This window comes from Dama dama, chromosome 13 (genome assembly GCF_033118175.1).
Source record: "Dama dama isolate Ldn47 chromosome 13, ASM3311817v1, whole genome shotgun sequence".
Taxonomy (NCBI): domain Eukaryota; kingdom Metazoa; phylum Chordata; class Mammalia; order Artiodactyla; family Cervidae; genus Dama; species Dama dama.
Genome location: NC_083693.1, coordinates 67,124,015 through 67,139,717, shown reverse-complemented (window position 1 = coordinate 67,139,717; position 15,703 = coordinate 67,124,015). Strand labels below are relative to the sequence as shown.

The following is a 15,703-nucleotide window of genomic DNA, read 5'->3' as shown; positions in this document are numbered from 1 at the left end:
CCATCTCTCATCTCTCTGTCTCTCTTTCTTCCCGATTGATCTGTCGGCTCTCTGGTCCAAGTGGCAGTGATTGGCCCCCGTGCCACTTGCTGCATTCACAGGGCCAGTCAGACTATAGTCGACCCATTTTGATTCCAAAGAAGGAGCTCAGGCCCAACCCTGATCCAGTAGCTGTGTCGTTGGCTTCCAGGGTCCCCTTGCCTTTACCACCTGGACTGATGACCAGGGAGGGGCATCTTCGTATCAGGGGGTGCCCTACAGAGCACTCTGGCGTGCCTACCACAATGACGCTACCTGCCCCTTAGGGTCACAGGTCAGAGAGAAGAGATAGGGGCTTCCTAGCTCGGGGCACATAGTGAGCCTGGAAAAGGTGGCAGTTTCAGTAATAAAAAGCAGACACCAGGAATTCTTAAGGGTCAGGAAGATGAGTTCATGCACAGTAGTGTCGTGGCACAGTGCCCCTTTCCTTCCTGAGGGGCAGTTAGATGCAGCATTTTGTCATCATTGTTGTTGTTTTTATTTGAAAATATTCTTAGACACAGCATCTTGATTGGCCATTCATTTAACCTCAGTGCAGAGGTGCTTAACCTGGGCCAGATGTGGCTCTTGACCGCTGTGTGCAGATGGTGGTCCTTTTGCAGTCAGGCTGGTCCTCTTGATTCCTGAACATGGGAGAAATTTGAATTTGACTCTCACAGATGAGCCATTGTAACCTGTCCCGTCAGAGATGGACAGTCACAAGTCCCTTGGCCAGCACATGCCTGGGTTGGTCCCCATACTGACTCCTGGATATCTTTATCCAGGCTTTCTGGGTTCCATCCCATAGATTCCACCAGGAGACTGTAGCTTACGTCAACGACCTGGCCATACTGTGAGCAGGAATGGCAGGTACGAAAAAGGAGATGACCTAGTTTTTGTTTCTAGAGCTGCACTGGTGAGGTTAGATGGACAGATTGGAGAGGTCACCGCTGAGAAGTGAGAGATCCAGGCTGTGTCAGGATGAGCCTGGTAGTTTCAGATGCCGGATGTAATGAGTAGACTAGGAGGTGGGTTTTCCACTGATGGATTGATTCACTCATTCATTTATTCATTCATTCATTCAAGAAGCATCTCTACTTATACACCAGGCATGGGTGGGGTGAGGAGGGTGGCAATCATGTAGCAACCACTCTATTTACTTATTAATTCACCCGTTCATGTGTCTGTCCGTTCATTTATTATACTCTGCTTTCTTTGACCAAAAACATGTAAGGTAGTTTATCTGATCCACAAAATAAAGTTTAAAAGTTTATAAACAGAAGAATCTGTATCAATTTCAGCTGGCCCTGAGTATCTATAAGTTTTGTATCTGTGGATTCAGATAAAAAATATTCTCAAAAAATTTCCAGAAAGTTTCAAAAAGCAAAACTTGAGTTTGCCATGGGGGCAACTATTTACATAGCATTTACATTATTAGGTCTTAGAGGTAATTTAAAGATGATTTAAAGTACATGGGACAGTGTGTTTAGGTTATCTGCAAATACTGCACTGTTTTATATAAGGGACTTGAGCATCCATGAATTTTCTTATGCACTAGAGTCCTGGAATCAATTCCTCGAAGATACTGAGGACAACTGCAATATTTTTTGTGGAAATTGAACCCCAGGGGAAAGTTAATATCCAGATATGCAGTCCATGGTTCCACTTGTTTGTTAAACTTGGCCTTCACGTTTAAGGAATTAGGGCTTCCCTGGTGGTCCAGTGGCTAAGAATCCACCTGCCAATGCAGGGGACATGAGTTCTATTCCTGGTCCGGGAAGACTCCACAGGGCATGGAGCAGCTAAGCCTGTCCACCACAACTACAGAGCCCGAGCTCTAGAGCCCTCAAGCTGCAACTGAAGTCTGCCCTCCCTGAAGCCCATGCTCTGCAACAAGAGAAGCCAGCTCTCCGAGGAACCCAAGTGCCATAACTGGAGAAAGCTGATGTGCAGCAGCAAAGATACAGTGCAGCCAGTTCAGTTCAGTTCAGTTCATTTCAGTCGCTAAGTTGTGTCCGACTCTTTGTGACCCCATGAACCGCAGCACACCAGGCCTCCCTGTCCATCACCAACTCCCAGGGTTTACCCAAACTCATGTCCATTCAGTCGGTGATGCCATCTAACCATCTCATCCTCTGTCGTCGCCTTCTCCTCCTGCCTTCAGTCTTTCCCAGAATCAGTGTCTTTTCAAATGAGTCAGCTCTTCACATCAGGTGGCCAAAATATTGGAGTTTCAGCTTTAGCATCAGTCCTTCCAATGAACACCCAGGACTGATTTCCTTTTGGATGGACTGGTTGGATCTCCTTATAGTCCAAGGGACTCTCAAGCAGCCAAAATTAACTCCCTGATTTTTAGGGTGTAAGGAAGTATTTCCCGACAGAAAAGTGGAGAAGTGAACTGGTTATGAGATTCCTGTCCCTCGCCCCCGCCCCACTAAAGTGGAAACCCTGAATATTTGCTGTGGCGCCTACCCCTTTGTGTAAGAACCTGTTCAAGAATCTGTTAGTGATAGGATGCGGCCCCTCTTTTAGCAGATTAGAGTGTTTTCCTCTCCTGAATAAATGTACAAATTCGTTTTCAAATAAAAATTCACCCCATAAGCAACCTGTGCCAAGGACTGGTCTTCATGGTGTATCTGGTTGGAGGAATCGCAGTAGTTTTCAGGCGAGGTAGCAAAACCTTCCTCCAGCTCATCAGATTTTCCAAGAGCCTGAAAATACATTTACCAGGGCTTCCTGGTCAGAATCTCAGAATATCTGTGTGTTTTTAGTTTTTCTCTAAAAGGTTAAGATTTGAAGAACTGGGAGTGTTTGGCCTCTCTAGGTATCCCATCCCACAGTTGGTGAGCTCTGATGGCCTTGCTTCCTGACACCAAACCGAAACCCGTCATCCTCTGGCTCCTCACTTGTACCCACTGAACTTTCCCCTTTTCCATAAGACAAGCTTTGGGCTCATGGAAACCTGATCTTGGAGAGGTACTGAGCGCCTCATCCTGGGAGGCATTCAAGTAGACGCTGGATAACTGCCTTGATGGCAAGATTGAATGAGAAGCTGCTCCTGGTATTTTTTTTTTTTTACATATTTGTTTTATTTTTGGGTGCCCTGGGTCTTTATTGCTGCAGGCGCTTTTTCTAGTTGTGGTGTACGGGCTTCTCACTGCCGTGACTTCTCTTGTTATAGAGCACGGGCCCTGGGGCTCAAGGCTCAGTAGTTGTGACATGGGCTTGGTTGCTCCTTGGCATGTAGAATCTTCCCAGACCAGGGATAGAACCTGTGTTCCCTGCAGGTGGATTAACCACTGGACCACTAGGGAAGTCCTACTCTTGGTATTTAATAGCCTCTCTATGCAGAACATGGGCTGCCAAGCTCGCTGATGGGCAAAATAATTCTGGGTTCCTTGTGATGCTAAGAAAAGGGGTAGGTGGGGGATTGTTCACCTTGGACAAAATTTAATCTACTAAGAAATTTTACCTACAGGTAGCTCTGTTTGATTTCTTTAAACCTGTTATCATTTAAGCCTACTGATTTCTTTAAACTTGTTCCCATTTAAACTTTACAAAAGAAGAAGAAAGAAATGATTGTGTGGAGTTGTTTTTCTGCTCCATGCTTGCTCCCTTGGATTCTTCAGACAAAGTGGATATTTAGCAGGGGATGAGAAGGGATAGGCAAGGTGATAGAACCTGATTTGCAAAAGGCCTGCTGCTGAAGAAGGAAAATAAGGGCAAGCATGACTTTAAAATCTGGTTGCCCCACATGTGATTTTCCTTGTTAGTTTTAGTGATGGGAGGAGAAAACCCAAGTGGCTTTCTCTGACTTGTAGGGACCAAATACTCAGTGTTTTTGGTTTTTTTTAAGTGCTTTTATTTCTCATCCATTTTCTGCCCCATCCACACTGCCACTGCTGTTTGCTTTTTTTATAACAGTAAAGTAAAAGTGTTAGTCGCTCAGTCATGTCCAGCTCTTTGTGACCCCATGAAATGTAACCTGCCAGGCTTCTCTGTCTATGGGATTTCCCAGGCAGGAATACTGGAGTAGGTTGCCATTTCCTTCTCCAGGGGATTTTCCTGACTCAGGAATTGAACCTAGAGTTCCTACATTGCGGGCAGATTCTTTACCTGAATCTGAGCCACCAGGAAAGCCAGTTTAACAGTAAGCAGAATGCAAACAATCCCCTGCTCCTGAAGCCTGAAACTGACTTAAAAGTTGGGCTGTGAAGGGTATGGGTTTCCTAGGTGACTCAGTGGTAAAGAATCTGCCTGCCAATTCAAGGAGACACAGGAGGCATGGGTTTGATCCTCGAGTCAGGAAGATCCCCTGGAGGAGGAAATGGCAACCCACTCTAGTATTATTGCCTGGAGAATCCCATGGACAGAGGAGCCTGACGGGCTACAGTCGGAGTCGGACACGACCAAGTGACTGAGCACCCATGCACATGAGGGGTATGGCCATCAGCAAGGTCTAGAATGACTGCTTAAATCAGGCAAATCTTGCAGAGGCTTATGAAGTCTCAAGCAGGGCTTGGCAAGCTGCAGCCCACCGGCTGTTCTTATAAATAAAGTTTTATTGGAACACAGCCATGACCATTTGTGTATCACCTTGGCCAGTTTCCAGCACCACCACAGAGCTGACTAGTTGCTGAAGACCATATGGCCTGCAAAGTCTAAAACATTTACTATCTGGCCCTTGACAAGAAAAATTTGCCAACTCCTGGCAGGGAGCAATAGTTCTCAGCTTTGGCTCAGCATCAGGATCACCTTGGGAGCTTTAAAAATGCAGATGCCTGGGCCCGCCCCCAGGGATTCCAATTCAGTTAGTCTGGAGCAGAGCCCAGGCATCCAGATCCCCAGGTGACTGTCCTGTGTAGCCAGGGTTGAACATCAGGAGACTAGTCTCAGTGGGGTTTTGTAAGATTAATGAAAATGAAAGTGTTAGTTGCTCAGTCATGTCTGACTCTTTGCAACCTCATGGACTGTGGCCTGCCAGGCTCCTCTGTCCACGGGATTTCCCAGGCAAGAATACTGGAGTAGGCTGCCATTCCCTTCCTGACCCAGGAATTGAATTGGGTCCCGCATTGCAGGCAGATTCTTTACTGTCCAAGCCACCAGAGAAGCCCTTTGTCAGATTACAGAACTGGAATTTGCCATTCCACAGGGTTTCTACTCAGTGTGAATGATCTGACCTTGACCTCAGTGTCAGAGTGCAGTCCTGGGGCGCTGGACCATCATGGCTGAGGCATAAGGGAGACATGTAATGCCAAAATTCCTCCAGTGACCCTGGGAACTAAAAGTCCCTGAAGAAGGCTGAGGGTGATCCACATTACCTTGAGGTGTGTGTGTGTGTGTATACACACTCAAGCATGCACACATACACAGGTATGCGCAAGTGTGTACATTTAGATGGTTTGTGTATGTAGATAACTTTTGTCTGTTTTCAAGCACATGCATTTCAAAAAGGAACCCGAGGTGTGTGAAGCATTCGTGTTTGTCACCTTGGCAGCCTCTCGCCTCTCAGGCTAATAATTAACGTGAAGTGTTGGGGACACTTCCAGCTCCAGGAGAAGTTGACACCTCTTGTCTTTCTCCATCGTCGTTTTCAGTGTTACTTCTGCTCAGGGTAGGAATTTAAATTCACGCCAGTGTCAGTTTTCGTTGGCAGGTGAAAGTTGTAAATGGGAATTTCGGGGTTTGTTCTGTCCCTGTCTTTTTTTTTTTTGGCGGTGCCGGGCTTTTCTCTAGTTGTGGTGCACAGCCTTCTCCGTGCAGTGGTTTCTCTTGCTGCAGAACAAGGGCTCTAGGGCACGTGGGTTTCAGTAGTTGTGGCACCTGGGCTCCATAGCTGTTGCTCTCAGGCTGTGGAGCACAGGTTGAATAGTTGTGGAGCACAGGTTGAATAGTTGTGGAGCACAGGCTTAGTTGCTCCGAGACATGTGGGACCTTTCCCCATCAGGGACTGAATCCGTGTCCCATGCACTGGCAAGAACGTTCTTATCCACTGTGCCACCAGGGAAGCCCCTCTCCCTGGCACTTAGAGCAAATATTATTCACCTTGCGTTACACTGTCTTTGCCTCTCATGTGGCTCCCAGGGCCTTCTGCACCCCCAGCAGCTGTCCCCTCCCGCCCTGCTATCCAGAATACAGCACCCTGTCTACTGCCTAGAATGACCAGCTCCTCCTGGTTTGCCTTGGGCTTTCCCAGTCTTAGTGCTGATGGTCCTGGGTCCCTGGATCTCCCTCAGTCCAGGGCAAACCAGGACAGCTGGTCACCCTAATTCTAGAGAGTCTCTCAGATGATTGGCCTTTGCATGGACATAAAAACTCTGGCATTTGAAGGGTGAGTGTGGAGCTTTATTAAAGACAGGTGTGCTTCAAAATACAAATCAAGGTCATGTGTATCAGTATTTTAATCTCCTTTTTTAAAAATAGCTGAACCCAAGAAGTTAAGCTAATTGTTATTGCTATGTTACTTCAATCATGTCTGACTCTCTGCAACCCTTTGGACTGTAGCTCACCAGGCTCCTCTGTCCATGGGATTCTCCAGGCAAGAATACTGGAATGGGTTGCCATGCCCTCTTCCAGGGGGTCTTCCAGGGATCGAACCCATGTTCCTGCGGCTCCTGCATTGCAGGCAGATTCTTTACCACTGAACCCATTAAACTCAGTTTGGGAGCAAAACACCAGGTCAGCCTGTATTCTGCTGTGGAGCTCACCAGAGTGTGAAATGTATTCTTCCTGAAGATTCTTCAATAAAATGTTTGCTTGGAAGGGGATCCACCACCCCAGAGAGGTGCCATAGAGAGGGTGCTGGCTCACAGCCACCAGGCTAGCCTCTTCCTCAGCTGTGCCCCCAAGATCCTAGGCAGGTCATTTCACCTTCTCCGAGACTCAGTTTCCCCATCTACACCAGAAGCACCATTGCTTACCCATCAGCGTTGCTGTGAGAATTCAGTGATGGATGCAGAGTGTGTCTCACTGTGTTGGAAGAGGCTGCAGAGGCTGCAGAAATGTTAGCCACAGGGGCGAGTTCAAGTCCCAGGAATTACCGTCTCCGTAGAATGGGAAAAGAATATGTTTCCCTCTTCCTTCCCTTCCTTAACCTCTTCCCCCATCCCCCTCTATCTTTCTCTGTGGGCTCTGGCAGAGGAATCCTATGAGGACGAAGTCCGCATTCTTATTTTCCATGGTTGGGTGTAAGCATCAGGCCTTTTGCTTCCTGGATAGGTGTGTAGTGTGTAAACAATCGAAGGTGTCGGATACCACTTAAACCTCCGTCTCCGTTTCAGCTGGATGCTTCTGGGCAGTCTGCCTGGCTTGGTCGTGTCACCTGGCCTGCCCATCTGGGTGGGTGTTAAAATCCTTTTTCCCAAGCTTGGTTTTTATGACGGGCTGGCGTCATCTATCGTAAATCAAGGTGGACCAAGGTTGAGCACTGAGGTTAGACAGGATCACTCACAGAAAAAGCTAGAGTGGGTTTATTTTTTTAATTTCAGTTACAGGCACCAGTCGTGAATATATATATACACACACATATAGCTTAAAACTTAATTTGGTGTGTAATTGGGACTAGCTCTTTGGAGCCCTGGGTTATGTGTTTTAGAGCAGCTGAGAAGCAGGGGCATGGCAGGGCAGGACGTGGTATGTTAATTGGTGGCCTCTGGGACCTGTGAGAGAATTGGATTTAAGTCCCTGGTTCGAATGAGCTTGGCAGTTTTATTGGGAGTCTCTCCGGGCGCAAACTGGGGAGACCACCGGTTTGCGCCAGCTGGAGCCAGGAGTTGCTCTTGGCTCTGATGCCCATCGGACCATCGCTGGCCGCACCAGGGACAAAGGCGATGGAGGAGGCAGAGAGACAGCGAGGGGGCCCCTGCCCACTCAGCCCGCCAGCCCCTGAATACTGTTTGGTAGGAGTTGCAGGCTTCCTCGGCCTGTGGTCCCAAGGAGGGTTTTACATTTTATTACCAAAGTCTCGATAAAAGGGACCTGGGTCAGAGCAAACATTGGGGGAGGAAAAACAAAGGAAATTAAATGCAAAATCACTGCTGGCAGCGCAAACCACATGGAGGCCTTGGCTTTACCACCGCCAGAGCCGATGGGGGAAGTGGCCCCCAGGAGTCGGAACCGAAGGCTGCTGGCCTGGTATTCCTGAAGCCTGGCTCCTCTGCTGTTTGAAAAGAAATTGCCGTTTAATTTGTTTCTGAGTTTTATTTCTCAAGTGAACCAGCATGGGGCCGTGTAATGAGGTTGTGTTTCTGGGAGGTGTTGAAAGATGGGGGAAGGAGTGAAACCACAATGGAGGGGGGTGCCCCTTCTAGGAGCGGCTGGGGGCTCCCGGGGGTCCTTGCTGGGCAGGGGGGCAGGCAGGGGCCCCCGAGAGCTGCCTTCTCTGTGTGATGTCCATGGGGCAGTGGGTGCCCTGGTGTAGTCTGATGGCAGTCCAGCTGAGAGAGAGAGGGATGTGTCCGAATTCCCCAGCTGATGGAGAAGAATTGGCACAGCCCAAGGGAGCCAAGGTGGTGGGGGGTGGGGGGGGTTGGGCAGGGATGGTTACTTAGGATGAGAAGGGGTCTGAGCCATGGAGAAAAAGAAGGATATTTGACAAGGAGAGTGGGTTTCCCACCCAGTGGAGGAAGTCAGTTCAGACCAAAATGGGATAGTGAATGAAAAGTGTCTTAGGATGTCACTCATATGAGGTTGGGCAAGAGGTTTCTGGACCTGTCTGCTATCGGAGGAACCCCTCGAGACTGTCACCAGGGGGAGGCTCTGACTTCCCCTGGAGCTGAGATGGCCCTCTGCGCAGACCTGGGTTTTGCAGCAAACAAGGCCTGGGGTGAGGGAGCCGATGCACGCCAGTTTCCTGCCAACTGGCCTCCAACCCAACAGGAATAAAGCTTGAAAAGCACAGGGCCTGCAGCTGCCCTGCCTGCCCCAGCCTGCTGGACAGAGAGGGGTGAATGGGGCCCTCAGAGACCTTCCCACTCTGGGGACAGAGGGCCACCGCCTGTCGCACGGACAGCCACTCTCCATCTCTGTAGAAAGCTGTCTGTGGGGTCCGCGTTTGTGTCCCTGGGGTGCTATGAATGATGAGAAGGGATGAGTCTTTTCACTGAGCTCCTCTGTGTCCCCAGCACACACGCACATGCACACACAGGCATCATCTTTTCATTTGGTCAGGGTGAGGGGAGTGGTGGTGGCATAGTCCAGAAAAGAAACTCAACTTCAGAAGAATTCAGCAGCTTGTCAGAGGTGAGCAGTAACACCCAGGCTGCATTTGTTCAGCACACGTGCTGTGCCCGGCCCTGGGCGAGGGCTTTGAGCTCCTGGAGATGTGGCCACAGCTCGTCCATCCCAGCCGCCTCCCTCCTCCCACCCAGGCAGCACCCTTGAAGCTGGAAACAAGGGCTCCCAGCCGCCCCCTCGGGATGGACGTCAAAGGCTCAGCCTCCCCTGTGGGATTCCGGTCTGCGGCCCTCCTAGGTTAGCTCCAGTTCATCGCTTAGATGTATCAGAGCAGCTGTATGAAATTAGCGACTTAAAGCATCATCAGGAAGAGCATTTTTGACAAAGCAGAAAAGGACTCTCGTTGCTGCTGCCGTTATAAGCATTATCGCGCTTATCGATCAGGGCCAGCCTGCCACATCTCAGGGTCTGGGGTGGTGCCCGTGGGCCTGGCTCCAGAATGCCGGCTCTTTCTCCTCCACAGGAAATGTCCTACTGCTGTCTCTGCCCCAAGATGATCAAGGAACTGTGTCACTTGTCTCTTCCCAGGAAGGCCCCAGTTCTCCAGCTGTGTCCTGTCATCACCCCCGAGCTGATGCAATTCAGATGCCCAGACCCCAGGCCCAGAGAGTGTGACCCAGTAGGTCTTGGCTTGGGACCAGGAATTAGCATGTTGACTCTCACATGCTCTTGATATCAGAAGCTCTTGATATTAGGGATCCCTGACCCGTGCTTTGACAAATACTGAGTCTTTAGGTGATCACGTCACAATTGTGTACAAGAGCACCCACGTGGATTAACTCTGAGCATGTGTGTGTATGTGTGTGTGTATGTGTGTGTGTAGTTCTAAGAGGATGGTCATTAAAAAGTCCATAGTGGTGATCCCTGGCTGTAATGAGATTTCAAGAGGTTTGAGATCTATTTCTCTGTGCTTTCCTATATTGTTTTTTTGTTTTTTTTTTAAATATATATATAATGGGCATATAATTTTCCTCAACAGATAAAGTCATCAAGTCTTTCCCATGGGCAGGGAAGAGCAGACTATTATAGAGGAAATATTTACTGTGTAGGAAGTAGACTTGGGGGAAATGTGGACCTACGGCAAGAAGGCCACAAGTGTAAGTGATGTTTTAATTCCCAGAGCCTGCATCCCTCTTTTCTGTGGTGTCCAGCTCCTGAGCCTGCCATTGAGAAGGAAGGAATGTCACACCTGCTGTTTTCAAATGGCCTGTTCTTGGCAAAGCCGGGGCCAAAGTCATGCCTGGGAATTTGGGACGGTGGGCTCAAGAGAGAAGGCTGAGCCGCCCCTCTTGTCCCTGTTCCTGGAGCCCCACCCTGCCTTTCCGCCCTGTTCCGCGCACGGGCACCTTGGCTGGCCAGGCAGAGCTGAGATGGCGATTTTACAGCGCCGTTACGATGCTGTTGTTGTCCAGTAACCCCACAGTGGGCCCCACAAACACTCCTCGAGAAAGCCAGACCCTTCTTGAGAAATGGTTTCCTACACCTTTACAACGTGATAGGTGCTGTGGAAAAAAGGGCCCGTTGGATTTATGGAAACTATATAAAGTTTATAGAGTCTTGGCAAGCCAGAAGGAGAAAAAGCCTGTGGGATGGGGGTGGGCACTTGGAAATGGAGAAGGCCCTGAAAGGGCGCCAGGCCTCTGTGTCCAGACACCAGACGAAATACCTCGAGGGCATGCGGTGGGGGGAGGGGGGCAGCCCTTCTGGAACAACTGTTGGGGGCGCCCTGCAGGCAGGCCCCATTTGGTCTGCAGGGCATCCCCGTGAGGGACACGGTTACCCCCGTCCTGCAGAGGGGAAGCTGAGAGAGGTGTTCGGAAAGTTCTGACCTTGCCTAAGGTCACACAGCGAATGGTCTAAGGGCGTGTGACTCTCAGCTGGGCCTTCTGGGGCAGGCTCAATTCTCTCACTCCGTCTCCTGTGTCCTGAGTGGCGTGTCCTGGTTTCAGGTACAGAAAATACAGTCTCTGTACCCTATTTCGGGTTGGGACCGTTTGCTATTTTTGACTGAGTTTCTTGGTCCCCTGGTGTCTTCAGGCATCACGGTGCTGTCCTGTGGCTCCCCTTCGCTCTGAAAGTTGATTTGTGCCCGAATCACCCACGGACCTTGGCAGTGAAGCCACCCAGAGGTTGGCTGTGGATCAGGGTGGGGCTAAAATGCTGTCTTTGCCTTTCGGGATCCCCTCTGTGTCCCACTTCTATGGGGGATCCTCTTAGGGGCCCCAGAGGAGTCCCCTGTGGAGTCTGAAATCACCTCCTCCAAACCCGGCAGCCCGTGAAATTTCTAATTCACTTTTCCTTGCTTATGTGCCTTGCAGCGTCCGTGTTTTCTCTCCTCCTTGGCTGTAATTCTTGGAGTGCAGATTCCATGAATGCTTAATTCTTCATCTGTGATTTTGCCCACAGGGTTGGGCATGGTTCCCAGCAAGTAGTAATCACTGAACAAGTATCAGCTGGGAGGCTGGCTGGCTGGATGAATAGATGGATGAGTGGATGGATGGATGGGTGAGTGGATGGCTGGCTGGCTGGCCTGGTGGGTGGGTGGGTGGATGGACGGACAGACAGACTGATGGGTGGATGGGTGAATGGATGGACAGATAGGTGGGTGGGCGGGCAGAATGATGAGTCATATACATAGACTAACAGACACCCGCTTCCTCATTTGCACCCTTCCGCACAGTTAAACTAACAGCCTACGCCTGGTTCTCTTAGGCTTTCACTGAATGCACTTCTGTTTCAGGAGACAGACTTTGCTCTCTCTGAAGCCATATGGAGAAACCAGCCTGAGTGTTTGAATGTGTGTGTAAATTCTTTACAGTCCCCATAAACTTGTTTAAAGACAGGTGGGGGTGAAGGTATAAACTGGGGCAGCCTTTTGGGAGGGCCATTTGGAAGTAGCTATTAAATTTTTAAATGTGCCTACTACTACTAAGACCCAGCAGTTCCACTTGGAGTCGTCAAGCGTAAGGAATATATTCACACGTTTGTGCACAGAGACTCACATACCGGGGTGCTTGTACCTGGAGCTGGTTACTGCCCTGCTCCACACAGTGAAAAACCGGAAACCGCCCGTGTTCATCCACAGCGAGACAGACGCAAAACTGTGGGAGACCCACACTGTGGGAAAACCTGCAGTGGCAGAAAGCTCTCTCGTATTCTGGAAAGTTCTGAGACTCTGTAACTCATGGCCCTTCCTGCCTTATTGCCATCAGCTTCTTTTCCTTTCTCCCTCCCTTCTCCACCCATAAAACACAGTTTGCTGGAAGGAGATCTTTCAACCTGATGCCTGCTAGCCAGTGACCTTCCCTTACAGAGAAGAAGGAACATGAGAGAGAAGCAGTTATGTGTATAATTACTGTCTACTGGCTCTTCAATTAAAAAGATTGAAAGGCACAATATTAAAATTTGATTTATGGGCACCACTATCTACCTAATAATGAGGCTGGGAGGAAAAAAAAGAACCATAGTCATTAGAAAAAACTGTAGCCTTTTTTTCTTCTCTGCCAGGAGATAAATTGCCTCTCATTTTCTTATTGCTAAAGAAATGTGAAATGGTTTTAAGCATATGTGATATGTTCTTCCAATATGTTGAAATCCAGAACTTAGTAATTTAGGAGTCATCTGGCTCCGACGTTTCCAGGAAGCTTCCTGAGAGATGTAGCAGCTTCAGCAACAGGGGCTGCTGTCACGGTCCACGGGGCTCCCAGCCCCAGACTGAGGCACAGGTTCCACCTCTGGTCACAGAAACTTCCTTGAGGTCCTCGGGCATCAAGCCGGCTAATGCCACAGAACCTGGGAGAGAATGGGAAAGCACCGACTCTAGTTCCAAGCCCCAATTTTGGGGCCTATTTGTTCTCTGATCCTTGATTTCTTCATCTGCAAAATGGGAACCATACCCTTACTAATTGCATGATGCTGGGCAGGTGCCCCGGTTTTCCCACCTTGAAGGTATAATAGTCCCTCCCTGAGAGGCCTGTAGGAAGGATTAAGTCAATGAACCTATGTAAAGTGCATAGTTGGGTGCCTGCCATGTAGCAAGTGCTCAGTAAATATTTTTTACAATCGTCATCATCACCACTGCAGATGCCTTTGTCTTAGTTTTTGGAAGAGTTGGAATTCAAACCCAAGTCTTCCAATTCTAGGGTGCTGGCTGATGAGGGATGGATAGACAGATGCTTGGTTCTGTCTCTCCAACTGATGCCCAAGGCAAGTCAGGGTACTTCTCTGAGCCCCTTGGTGTTTATCTGTAAGATACTAGTTTCTGCTTTGCAAGGTGATGTTGTCAGGTTTAAAGATTGTTGTAAACAAAGTGTCCAGGACACAATTAGTTCTGGGCAGACAGATGGTAATAACCCTTGAAAAGGGACGATCTTTTCTTCAAAACCTATTTGGGAGGCGGTGGGGGGGAATGCTGTCCTCTGGGAGGAGAAATCTGTGTCTAGTTGGCACCCTCCCACCTCACTAGGGCTGTGCAGAACTCCCCTGCCCCAGGAGTGGGGAGGGGAGAGTGCAAAGTATTCCCTGACTCTAAAAATAATAGCTGCAAAGAAAAGAAAAAAGAGCAGCCATCGTGCCAGGAACTGTGTCGAGCTTGACCTGCAGGGTCACAGGTCAGTCTCATGGCAGCCTGGTGGTGAGCTGGCCTTATCTTCACAGGGCGGATCAGATATGGGGACAGGCGACTGGCCCAAGGGCACAGAGCTGGAGGTGACGGGCTAAGAGGCCAAGCCAGGACTGTCAAATTCTTTCCGCCACACGTTGCCGAGCCCCCTCCCAGTTCCTAGTCCCTGACCTCCCCTCCTCTCCTCCATCCCAGCTCTTCTGACCCATTTCTGCGGCAGGGGTGTGGCACCATCACCCAGAGCTTTAAATTTGTATCTTCCCACCAGCCCTTGGGCTGGAGAGTCAAACGCCCCAGTGCTCTTGTTAACTTGTGCCGACCATTTTGTTCTGTGTGTCTGAATTTGTGGGTGTTTAATCTGTTTAAGGCGCTTGGGGTTGGGCTGGAGAAAATGGATTCTAGGTGCTGCCAACGCCTTGCCAACCCCGTTCCGGGAAGGTTTCCATACCTATGGGACTTCTGGGCGCTCCATCCTGCAGAGATTCCGTAGACTCTCCCCCTTGGGACGAGGGCAGGATTTTGCACGTATTTCTTTTCACCCAGCTAATGGCATCTCTTTATTTTCAGTTGAGAGGGAGAATGTGCAGAAGCGGACTTTTACTCGATGGATAAATCTCCATCTGGAGAAGGTAAGCAAGGCACTTGGGTTGTTAGGTGATCAATGCTTCCATAACTGGGTGCATAGTTCAGTAGCGCAGTGAGGACGGGAGGGGGATGCTCTGTGTTCTTGTTGTGTTGGTGTTTTTCATTCATTCATTTAAATGTTTGTTGAGTGCGTTCTCATTGCTGAGAATCAAGTTCAGTGCTGGGAACAATCCCTTGGACAGAGGAGCCTGGTGGAGCCTGGCAGGCTAGAGTCCATAGGGTCGCAAAGAGTCGGACATGACAAGCAACTTAGCATGCACGCATGCACACATACTTGGAATGCAAAGACACGTAAGACATGAGGTTCTGGCCTTGTGAGGTTATCAGCCTAGCTGGGGAAGGAGAGGGTCCATTTTTAAATGGGAATCGATGAGCAGAAGTTAGGAAACATTCATTGTTGAATAACCCAAACACGGGATTGCAGGGGGATCTTGACTTCTAGTCTGGAGAGGTCAGGGAGGCTCTCATTAAGACCCATGTATAGGTATTTGGGTTGATTTAAGCAAGAACTCCTGACACTTTTTAACCAAGCCAGATTGCCTGGTTCATCACGTAAGGCTGCTATTGATCAACAGTGTTATCTGCTCATTTTGGTGCATCAGACACTCAACTCCTTTAATCCTCAAGACAGCCTTCCTCACCTCCCACCCCCATGCTGTTCCAGAAGCCTGTAGACATTGAATTGTGTCCCTGTAATCCCACAACTCTCAGAGAGGAAAGCTCTTCCTTTGGCTTCCCTTGCATATTCAATTTGGTGGCCCCTCTTCTTCCTGGGCACCCCTGGTTTTTTTTTTTTTGCCAGCGTTCTCTGACCAAGCAACATCCAACCACATTTTGTCTGCCAGCCTCTCAGGCACACAAACCCTAAAACAAAAATGTCTGAACCAGACAGAAGGATGAGCAGCGGAGGAGGGGCAGGATGTGAAATGGATAAATGAACCGTTCAGAGGCATAGAAATCCAAACCCTCCTCACCACTAGCTTAGCCTCCAGGGGGAGAACATTCTAAATTGCCCCCGGGGCTGGGGAAGGGGAAATTCTTTTTCTCGTTTACAAGAAAGGCTGATTTATGAGGATTCATTTTACTCACTTCACATCTTCTTAAATTCCACGATCTGGTTCTCCCAATAGACCCAAGCAGTAGTCTCGCGTGTTTCAAAGCTGGTGGCGGTATTCAAGGATTCCT

The 15,703-nt window shown here is 49.2% G+C and overlaps 1 protein-coding gene across 3 annotated transcripts in view; it reads left to right on the top strand.

Annotated features, from left to right (window-relative positions):
- CLMN (calmin) overlaps positions 1–15,703 on the top strand; it is a 122,744-nt gene that overhangs the window by 65,089 nt on the left and 41,952 nt on the right. For all 3 annotated transcript variants that reach the window (XM_061159372.1, XM_061159371.1, XM_061159370.1), the window contains exon 2: positions 14,441–14,502. In XM_061159372.1, the coding sequence (XP_061015355.1) occupies positions 14,441–14,502 (62 nt within the window). The remainder of the gene's footprint in view (positions 1–14,440; positions 14,503–15,703) is intronic.